This window comes from Astatotilapia calliptera, chromosome 14 (genome assembly GCF_964374335.1).
Source record: "Astatotilapia calliptera chromosome 14, fAstCal68.1, whole genome shotgun sequence".
Lineage (NCBI taxonomy): Eukaryota > Metazoa > Chordata > Actinopteri > Cichliformes > Cichlidae > Astatotilapia > Astatotilapia calliptera.
The window spans coordinates 26,817,593-26,829,174 of NC_137435.1; the positions used below are offsets into that span (position 1 = coordinate 26,817,593).

Consider the following 11,582-nt stretch of genomic DNA (forward strand, 5'->3'; position numbering starts at 1 on the left):
TCTTGTTGTTTTAATTCTTCAGAGAATTATTACTTTAGACCTAAACACAATTGTATAAGGAGGACGTATCCGTCAATTTCTATGGAAATCAATATATTAAAAAAACTTACATGAAGCAACTGTAAGCATAAGCGACAGAAACATGTCAGTGGGAATCACTAATGCTTTCAGTCATCTCCTTCTCAGAATAAAGCAGTCATGAAATATTCTCTTTGATTTGTCAGCACAATTCTTTGATTGATGCAACAGTAGCTCCTTTTTTGGCAGTATGTATGAGAGTGCTTGTGCACATACATTCTGTAGTTTTTAAACACAGTGCTGCTCAAATGTTTTTTTATGCGTACGTGTGCATTTGTTTGCGTGCTCGAACCCATGTGTATTTGCTTTTATCCAAGTACCAACAAGTGTTCTTGCATTTGTGTTAGCGTAACTTTACCCATAGCATTGCTGTTCAGGAGAAACACCCCAAATGACTTCCCACTATTATCTTCCAGACAGAGGAAAAAGGGATAGTGTCCATAGAGGTTATGTGTTCCCTGTAGAGAAGAAAGGAGGAGACAAATGAATATAGGGCATTGGTGCCTTGTTAGACCACCATGTGGGAGACTTACTGAAACTGAGGGGGTGCCTACACGGCATAATCAGCTTACAAGGCATTCAATTATAAGCCTTTTGCGAAGGCAAATGCACATGTAAGACACACATGTAAACATGCCACACACGCACAACTAAGCAGGCCTGATTTGAGCAGGCCTTATTTTAAGCACATATGTCTCTTTGTGTTTGTGTGTGTGTGTGTGCTGTGTTTACCCCATTAGGAAAAGCATCTCTTGTGAAAATTGGCCAGGTTCTCCAGTTTGTGTCATGCCGATATTGCCTATGGACATGCTCCCCCAGGCCATAAATATTATGGGATGGGAGCTTAGCAGACAGCTGTATGTACTGGTCTTCAAACACAATTGGAGCCATTCTAGTGTCAAACCTGAATGTCAAACCAGAAAAAAAGTAAAGTTAAGTAGGAAGTGAAGAGACACACTGATGCACTGGGATGTGGAATAAGGGAGAGCAGATAAGAGTGAATTTGTGTGAGACACAAAAATAAAGAAAATGAGCATGAGATGGAGCAAGAAGAGAGTGGGAATGAGACAGAGACTGTTACGTCCCCACATGAAAGCTAGACGAAGAGGGAGGGGGACAGTAACAGTTGGATCCGGGTTGAAATGAAAAGGATGCCAGGCAGAGGTGTTTAACACAAAATAAATCTTTATTATAATTAATTAACCCAATAATCATATAAGCAGTAACAACAGAAAGAGACAGCAACGCTGCTTTAATGACAAATCTGACAGGCCAACCCAAAGAGATGGCGACCGCTTCAACTAAGAAAACAACTATAAGGCTTCAATAGAATAAGACAGCAACGCTGCTATTAGGAATAACCAGGCAGGCCAAGAAATGGAGGCTGCCGTCATTTAAGCAAAACCACTGCCCAGTTGCACGCACGCACGCACGCACGCACGCACGCACGCAGCAGGCCTTTTCCACACCTAGACCTTACATTCACACTATACAAAACACAGAGCAAACCCATCACTATGCGCTGCGCGAGAGTGCATCAGCCACCAGATTCTCAGTCCTTTTCTTGTGTTGGATAACCAGATCATAATCCTGCACCAGCAATGCCCAGCGCATTAGTTGCTGGTTGTGGTTGTACATACGTTGGAGGAATGTAAGGGGATTGTGATCTGTATACAACGTAACTGGAAAGGAGCTAGAGCCCACATACACAGTGAAGTGCTGCAAGGCCATCAGCAGCGCTAGAGCTTCTTTTTCTATGGTGGAATTGTTTAGCTGATGACGCTTGAACTTTGTAGAATAGCAGCAGACTGGGTGACACACACCCTCTGTGTCGTCCTGTAACAGTACCACACCAGCTCCGGTGGCACTGGCGTCAACTTCCAGTTTGAAAGGCTGAGAGAAGTTGGGGGCTGCCAGAACCGGGGCGCTGCAAAGGAGAGATTTTGCAGACTCAAATGCATGCTGGCATTCCCCTGACCACTCAAAAGCGATTTTGGGGCTACATAGCTTTGTCAAAGGGGCCACAACTACCGCAAAGTTCTTACAAAAACAGCGATAGTATCCACTCATGCCCAGGAACCGCTTTAGCTCCCGCCTAGTGGCTGGGGCTGGGTAGCTGAGGACAGCCTCGACTTTTGCCTCTACCGGGTGAACCTGCCCGAAACCCAGCGACAGGTATTACAATACCTTGTAACATCTGCCTTCATTGCTGGCCAGAAGAAGTGCTGCAGAATACGGTCATACGTTTTAGTTACCCCCAAATGTCCTGACCATGAATGATCATGGGCTAATTGTAGCACATGCTGACGCAAACTAGACGGGACCACTATCTGTTGGACTACACTCAAGTCCTCCCCTGGCTTTGAGGTCCACCTGTTAACAGGAGAAGCGATTTTAAACAGCCCCATCCCTTTTGGCTTACGTGGTGTTGAGGCTGGCTGTCTGTAGGCCTCGCAGTCCTCTATTAAATGGCCAGATTTAAAACAGTAAAAACATTTCCGGTCTTACCTGGGACGAGGCACAGGTACCTCTCCCCTTGTGTCTTGCTCACCACTAGCACCGCTAGCCTTCGCTAGGGTGCCGCGTCGCTCATGCTTAACTCGTCAGCCAGTGTCGCGGCCCTGCTGCAACGTGGAGACCTTCTGTTCGTTCAGATGTACTGCCATCCGCTCGGACATGCAGTTTTTAAATTCCTCAATGAGAATTAACTCCCATACCGAAACTAGGTCTGCAGCTTTACAGGCCATACACCATCGGTCAAAGAGGACACTCTTTTCCCTCGCAAAATCCAGGAAGGATTGACCCTGCACCTTTTTCAACCCCCGAAATCGCTGCCTATAAGCCTCGGGGACTAGTTCGTAGGCTAACAGGATAGTACTTTTCAGTTTGTCGTAATCCAAACTGCACTCAGCGGACAACGAGGAACAAACTTCCTGTGCGTTGCCCACCAGCTTGCACTGCAGCAGGATGGCCCACGCATCCCGCGGCCAACGCAAGGCTGTCACTATCCGTTCAAATGATTCAAAGTAAACCTCCACCTCAGTGTCACGAAACACAGGGACCAGATGACTATTACTGCCTACATCAAACTGTACCTCTGTCTGTGACAGCAAGGCCGCCACAGGAGGGGAGGAGGCCTGCTGGAGTTCCAGCTGTCGCAGCTTGACCTTAGTCTCCGCCTCCAACTCCACCTTCTTCAGCTCAACCTCCCTAGCGCTACCCAGCTCCGCCTCCAAACGCCTAAGCTCTAACTCCTTTTTCAGCTGGAACTCACGCTCCTCCTTTCCCAGTTGGAGATGAGCCAGACGGACTCTGAGCCTAGCATCCTGCTTAGAACCCTCCGATGACTGGGTGGAGAGCGGATCAAAATGGGGCAGTGTCATTGGCCCACAGGTGTAGACACTGGAGGTTCTACGACCTGGCCTGGAACATGAGGCGCTGTAGGTACTAAGTCCAACCAGACTGGGTGTGCTCGGGGGTTCTTGCATTACAACCACCCCCTTCTCCAACAGCCCAGACACCAGAGCGGCCTTCAGCTCCGCTTTGCGTAGACCAGTGGAGACACTGATCCCGTAATATGTTGCCACCTCATGCATATCCCTCTTCCTACAAACATCCAGCAGGGCAAGCGACGGCTTTGCCATAAATCCAGCAATATCAAAAGTGGCCATGAAACTCATAACGGCCCGCAAAACACAAGCTAACCACTCAAGGGCCACACAACACCTTCACTACACAACCAAATACAGGCGAAATAAAATGTGTTGTATCAAGACAACCATTAACTAAAATTCTACCAACCCTCTCCCAAGTCCTGCCTACTCAGAGTCTAGCCTCACCTAGCTTCTGGAGCTTCTGGAGCAGAGACATTTTGACAAATTGAGTTGCAGGAAAAAAAAAACAGCGAGTAGACAGGCCATCCCATCAAGCTGTAATAAGCCCTCTGGGTAACATTTCTGTAGTCTTCAAAACAAGACATACACTGGTTACTGAAATACCAAGCCTGCTGAACTTTCAAACAGCTGTCAGATATTACAAGTAAAGGTTTTAAATGCTGTAAATATATGATATTATTTTCATTTAACATCTTAACCCTAATTCTGTTCAAAAAGATCATTTCCACATGACAGGTACACAGGCTTAATAGAATTATGAGCAACATTGTCCATTTATCTATATAGTAAATAAATAACAGATGTCAGTGGAATTTAATGCCATAATAAATACCTGGGGTAACCTCCTGCAATTTTTATGATTTAAAAGTAAATATGTAAATATTGTTATCACTGTATTTTATGGACTTTTTACAGTTCATGGCCTGCTTATTCTCATATTCTTATCAAACTATAATTACATTATAACAATTTAGATCTTGGTAAACATTCCATGTGCTTAAAAATCCCACAATGGTTGTCTCTGTAGCTATGCTTCACCCACAGTGCCAAAAAGGATCAGTTTGGTTGCTAAATCACAAATAATCTTCATCTGCTTATCTTAAAATTTATCTTGAAAATAATTTTAAAGGCCTGTGACTAAAAGTTGTGTGCAGTGTTGAGAAAGATAAATGCAACTTTTAAAAGCAGGTCAAACCAACAGCTTTCATTTTATGTAACTGTGACTTTAACTTTGTCTTTCATTATTTGTTTTTTGTAAGTAAAGAGTGTTGAAGAAAATAATTAACTGACTCTTTTTTTTCTTATAGAAACATAACTCAACAATGAAAGAAAGCCAATAAAAGACAAAACACTAAAAGCAAAGGATTAGATAAAATGACTGTTGTACATGTTTTGTCATTTTGAAATGTGTTGGCATGTCTGAGCAATATGAATTCTCTATTGGCAGTGTAACTTTTGTTTCACCACTTTCTGCCAAGAGCAAAGATCAACTACAGGAGTGTAAACTATCGTTATCAGTATTTTAGAGCACAGAGATTATTCTAAGTATTGAACATTTGCAATCAACCAAAGAAATCCCCGTACACTGTAGAGAGTTTGAATCAGAAAAATGGACATCCTATTTTTTTCATGAAATAATTGTGGACCTCTGTCTACAAGCTATTTTTTATACCAATGGAATTTATTAAAAATAAATATATTTTCCTACATTGAATGAAATGATAAAAACCTCCTTTTAACCTTTACCCACCAATGATAATAATAATTATTATTACAAAGGGCGCATTGACTGGCGCCTGGTTGTAAATTTCATTATCGTTACATCCAGGAAGACTGATAAGCCGCAGTGATACCTATATCGATGACATCCACACAATTTGCACCCCTACTATAAATTAAACATTTTCAAAGGTTGCTTTGGCTTTCACTTTTCCTGTAAATAAATCCACATTTACCTAGTAGGGAAATTTGTCATGCACCATAAAAGCCAATAATGATGTACAAAACACCATTAGCACTAATGTATGCAATTGTTGTTTTGCTCTATTTATCTGTGTTTGTGTGTTCTGTGGAGGAGTTTGTCACTGCAATGTCACACAGGGCCAACAAAGCATGCACTGAATCAACACGAAAATAATGACTTATTGTTTGAGAAACTGTCTTGTAACATGGAATGGTGTCACCTGCCAGTTTTGCATGACAGCGAGTTGGTGTGCTGCTGAGACCACCTTTGTGGCTTCCTTACACATCTGCTTCAAGTGATGCACATAACCTGTGGTTCCGAATTTCCAGTGTCAAATGTTTAAGGGGACAGTTCTGATAAGTAATACTTGTAATTCTAAATAAATATTTAATAAGTCAATTTATCTTATATTAAAATTTCAGTACCATGGCATCTTAGCATTATTATGGAAAATCTCCTCCACACTACGCAATCCTCTGCTGCTATACATGCTTTAACTCAGAAATGCCCTCATCCCTCTTTACTAGCGCAACCATAGTATATAAAAAAAAATGTATAAAGTACATAAGAAATTATAATAACAATTACCTTCATGTGAATCGTGTTTTTTTTAATGAATACACACAGTTTGAATAGTCTGATATCTTTTGTATATCCAATCTGAAACAGCAAATATACATGGTATATACACACAATGAGCACTTACACAACGTTTTGGTTCTCCTCTCTGCGTACAGTAAGGCCAAAGGGTTTCTGTGTGATCTGCAGTGTGTTGTTGATGGGACTGGATGGTGTAGGGTTGAGGCTAAGGATGTGCTCATGGGGGACTTCAAACCTCTTATTGTTGGGATCATAAATCTGAGGGAAAGGAAACAGTCATTTTAGGCAGTTAGACAGAACTCTCGCTGTCTCAGTAATACTCAGTTGTGTATATTTCTATTCTTCATTCTCAACAGCTTTTATGGTAAATGGTAAATGGCCTGTATTTGTATAGCGCTGTACTTAGTCCCTAAGGACCCCAAAGCGCTTTACACTACATTCAGTCATTCACCCATTCACACACACATTCACACACTGGTCATGGCAAGCTACACAGCAAATTCAAAAGTGTTAAATTTTTTGGTGTTAATAGTCTCCTTGCAAAAGTAGAGTTAATTTTACTCTAAGTAGAGTCACATTCTTTTAATGTAACTCTGAGGTGTAAAATGATAGTAGTTAAAATCGAGTGTTAAAAATGAGTGTTTCTCTGTCAAATCTGGAGGTGTTAAAATGGAAACATTAACTCTTGACCTCTTAACTCTGAACTCCTAGAGGGGCTATGACACCAACAGAGTAAATTCACAGACTCCGCCCCCAGCACGACTCCAATCGAAGCTGAAGTGAAGCCGTTTTAGAACATTTTGCTCTACATATTTGAGTTGTTTGCCATGCTTGGTAAGTCATTTTTTCAAAGATTGTTTCAATTATTATTAGCATTTACTTCTGTGGCTCTTTGGAGTTGAGACAAAGCTGTGTGAAAGGCATTAGCCATGTTGCTCGCTGATAGCATAATATTCTGTTTTAGCTAGCTGAAAGGTATTGTTTGCGGGCAAATACCACAGCCTTGAAAAAAAGCTTGCATGTGAATTTTCAGTCAAACTTTTGGTCAAATACACCTAAAACAATGTCTAGAATGTGAAATGTTGGTATAATGGTGCTACTTGAAGCCTGAAAACGATCGCCCATAAAAAAAAAAAACGAGCAAACAGCAGTAGCAGGCGTCCTGACTGGATTCTAAGTTAGCATAGATCCCTCCAGAGTTTTGTGCACACGGTTTAGGTAAAAATGAAAAAGGTTGAGGTTTTACATTTAGTTCAGTATTACCTGTTGCCTGTGTCCTTGTCTTTTGGGAAAATACTTTACACAAGTAATGGCTCAAAGAGGATTCCTTTTTTTTTTTACTGTGCTGCAATTGTTTACTGGATTATTTGTGCCATTAATTAGTGTCAACTAATTTTTATTCAATCTCCACACAGGATATGCTTGTGAAGATGGAATATGGGGGAGAGCAGAAGTGCGTTGAAGTTCCACAAAGTGATGAATGAAGGACATGCATATTGTATTGAAGAAATAAGTGTTGAGAATGCTGTTATTTGCATTTACCATGTCAGACCTTTTGATAAACAAAATTCTAATGAAAGTGAGAACATGTATACTGTTAGATCTTTCAGAAAATGTTTTGAAATTGTGGTGCACAGTTCAGAATAAATGTTTTTCAAAAACCATTGCATCTTTTTAGTAAATGTTTATTTCCAAAAGAAATTTCTAGAAGTTCAGAACAGTAAAATTCCCGCTTTTTAGAATGAATTAGAAGATAACTCTTACGTAGTTAAACTAAAATACTCTTTGAGAGTTAATATATAAACTCTTAACACCAAGTGTTAAATTATCAACTCCAGACAGATTTGGTGTTTAACACTAAATCAGAGTTAACGTACCAACTCTCCAAAAAGAGTTAAATTAACACTCTCTGGTGTGGACCCATATAGACACTTTAATAGTGTTGAAATCAAATCCGACAGTGTTAATTTGGACATGCTGGATTTGCTGTGTACATTGTAGCCACGGCTGCCCTGGGGCGCACTGACAGAGGCGAGGCTGCCGGACACTGGCGCCACCGGGCCCTCTGACCACCACCAGTAGGCAACGGGTGAAGTGTCTTGCCCAAGGACACAACGACCGAGACTGTCCAAGCCGGGGCTCGAAACGGCAACCTTCCGATTACAAGATGAACTGCCAACTCTTGAGCCACGATCTTTTATATTAAAGATACTTTGATTAAACTGCTTCTGAAATGAATAGTGTATCTCATAATTTATTACTTTGCTGTAAAATCTGGCCCTGCAAACATGCATACAAGAATATAAACCCAGAATGGTGTCAATGTTCACCTTAAATCTGAGTCGATTCTTTGTCTGCATTTCTGCGTCAATTGCCAGTTCCTTTATGTGTTGACCAAATAGAGGTGGAGATTCCATTCTTGTCAGTTTTGCCTTTATAGCTGCAAAAATAAACAGATGACAGTAAGATGGCAAGAAGTTTAATATATCATCCACATAATACAATATATTTACATAATGTAGAAATCAGTTACATAAGAAACATAAGTTTAAAAAATGAAAACAAAACAACAATTCAGTTTTGTTATATTTTATTATAAAGAGAAACTGTGTGAGCAAACATTCGTCAGGGTCAGTCGTTCAATTCAGGTGTAGCACCACATTAAAATCTTCAGGTGAACTTAGACTGGACTTTATTTAAACAATATGTATTGCCAACTTCTTTTACCTCCATGATAAAAGGTTACAGAGTACTTAGTTGGCTCTGTTGTACTAATTTGCATAGTATCCTTAAGCAATACCTTTGCCAAATGGTATTACATTTTAAATTAGATATGGATAAAAAAAAGGAATGCTTTCATTTTTATGTGTTGGTTCAATTCCCAACACATACAAATCTCAGGCTGGGCTTATATATATATATTCATGACTGTTTTTGAATATTCTACTGAGTCCAAGCACATACAGACTTCTTTCTATTTATGTGCATATTTTTATCAGTTAGTGAGCACATGACTCTGAATTAAAGAATACAGAGGGGGTTTAAGGTTTTACCATAAGAATTTGGTGTCTCCTGTGATTCCACAGTATATCCATAGTTGGTTGGGAAGAAACACCAGGGAACATTACTCTCATCCCGTGGACTCCAACAACAGCCACGTTCCTGACATATCTCCTGTTAAGAGTATTGTTGCCAATATAATTATTTGTAGTGTCATTACTGTTACTATTAGAAGTGATTTTTGTCACAATAGCAAATGCTTAAATTGTGTAAATAATATTTATTTATTTAATTATTCATAAATTAATAAATAAACAAAATCCCCATACATACACTTTACACTTTGGGAAATTAGTTTACCTGTGATGCTCCAGAATCAGGGAAGCAATCTACTCTCTCACCCAGAGGCATGCTGGGACATGTTGGCACAAATGTATCTGTAATTTCTGAGAAAAGAACAATACAACTAAGTCACAATTATAAAGGGTAAACCTTGTAATTTTACAAACTGACATTAGTGTGCAGATTATTCTCTGGTTTAGAAATGATAATCATGTGAGCAAAAGAAAAGTAAAGGAGGAAGTGATTTTATGTTGCTTAAAACTTAGATGTGTATTTCTCTGTGGTCCACCTACCTTCTTTCACACCAGATTGTCCCGTGGCAAAAAGAACTATGAATGCGATTGATATAACACTCATAATCGTAAACATCACCATTAACATCACCTCCAACTTAGAGAAGCGTTTTTTCGCCATCTAACAGAGAAAAAATGCACAAGAACAAAATATTCATACGTACACAGTGATTACAAAGGCCAGCATCATTAACACTCGTTAATGATAGCAAGTTTACTACAGGCAAGGTCTCAGAGGTACAAAAACCTTTAGCTGCGTAATGATGCCCATTGGCAGGAGGCACACTCACAGACGTGCAAAAAAATAAAAATAAATAAAAACATATTTAACACACACATACATTTTCCTTCCATTAACCTTGATTTTTTGGCAACAAGTCTTACAAAGGTGGGATAGGTATTAAATTCAGTAAAATAAAACTATAAACGAGAAGGAGAGTGGAGTGAGACTGAAAAAGAATCTGGAAAGGAAAGCTGTCCAACAGGCTTAGCCTACTCTTTGCAAAGGCACCCAACATACAGCTCAAGCAATTAGGCTTCACTCCAGTATAGTCTACTCTTGTAGACAAAAACAAGGTGAATATCTGGATATGTGTGTGTGTGTGTGTGTGTGTGTGTGTGTGTGTGTGTGTGTGTGTGTGTGTGTGTGTGTGTCTATGTGTCTGTTTGGGTGTGTGAGAAGCTTATAGCTATCCTGTTTAATGTGCTGTGAAGAGCAGGTGAGGGCGTAGAGAGAGACAGAGTGCCAAATGTCTGCATGCCACTGTGTGTTAGCAATCAGCTGCACATTATAGAGAAACACTGAAAAGCACCTGCAAACATGCAATGTAAGGCACAGAGAAAAAAATACACAAACATAGTGTATGTTTAAAGTACAAATTCTTTAGGCTCTCTACTCCTCCTTTTGGCTTCCACTGAATACATAAAAGTAGGTTTCACTAAATCTTCCAACACACAGAAATCCTGAAACTAACACTGTTTTACAGCTGCACTTTTGAGGTTCCCTGAGTACAGCAAGTTTAAAATATTATATTTAAATAGAACTTTTATTAAACTCAATGACAGACCAGGAGGCAGTTAGCTACCTGTAATTAAGTTTAAGACTAGCATAAAAATTGCATATGTGATGTGCATCGTAACAACAACAACAAAAAAAAGAAAAGAAAATCAGCATCAAAGAACCCTCATAAGATATCTGTTCAATGGAACCGCAATATAGTTTACACTATGCTTTTATGCCACTGGCAAAGAGCTTCATATAACCAACATAATCATTAATGCAGTCTTTCTTTGTCCACATTAATGTGAGTATAATTATATAATTTAAGCGCCTACAATCTACAAAATGTTAAAAAATGAAGAAAATTCCCACTGAACATCAGCTTCTTGTAGGTATGTAGTCATAACAAGAAAGATCTTTGAATGTAAAATTGTCTTTTCTGTTTATATATCATTATTCAGCAAAATCATAATTCGTGCAGTACAATCAAAAGACTGTAATATACACTGTAAGGTATTGTTATTAGTTTTTGACTGAAACTGCCTGCCTCTGTAATCTTACCTTGGCTCTCTTTGGAGATTGGAGCAAAGTGTGCCCCGTTCAAGAGAGATAACAGCTTTTCAATCCACAGGATGTGGAAGTGTTGCACATGGACAAGGAGGCTCAGCCCCCTTTACTGTTCCATGAACGGTTGTGTGTGTGCAGGGCTGTGTCTCCACTGTTTGAGAGAAGAAGTGAAACCCAAAATCCCCTCATCTGGGTGTTAAAATCATTCATTTACCACAGTCACGGAGTCTGTATGGGTGTGTCTGCATGTTTATGCTTGTATGGTTATAGTTTAACTAAAGATTACTGTGCATTTTCAATGGTTTACGTAAGATGTGACTTAGAGAGAGCAATCTTTACACCGT

At 39.8% G+C, this 11,582-nt stretch overlaps 1 protein-coding gene and 1 long non-coding RNA gene across 2 annotated transcripts in view; one reads left to right on the forward strand and one right to left on the reverse strand.

The window, feature by feature from the left end:
- The window catches only part of si (sucrase-isomaltase), a 61,972-nt gene extending 50,595 nt beyond the window's left edge, over window positions 1-11,377 (reverse strand). The window contains exons 1-7 of the mRNA XM_026192202.2: window positions 9,672-11,377; window positions 9,397-9,482; window positions 9,090-9,210; window positions 8,367-8,476; window positions 6,143-6,294; window positions 811-982; window positions 437-536 (exon numbers count right to left, since the gene is read on the reverse strand). Of these exons, the coding sequence (XP_026047987.2) occupies window positions 437-536; window positions 811-982; window positions 6,143-6,294; window positions 8,367-8,476; window positions 9,090-9,210; window positions 9,397-9,482; window positions 9,672-9,792 (862 nt within the window). The 5' untranslated portion in view covers window positions 9,793-11,377. The remainder of the gene's footprint in view (window positions 1-436; window positions 537-810; window positions 983-6,142; window positions 6,295-8,366; window positions 8,477-9,089; window positions 9,211-9,396; window positions 9,483-9,671) is intronic.
- LOC145419969 (uncharacterized) lies at window positions 6,532-7,700 on the forward strand. Its single transcript, XR_013901237.1, has 2 exons — window positions 6,532-6,870; window positions 7,452-7,700. It is a non-coding gene; the product is annotated as an uncharacterized LOC145419969 (long non-coding RNA).
- Window positions 11,378-11,582: the final 205 nt, after the last annotated feature.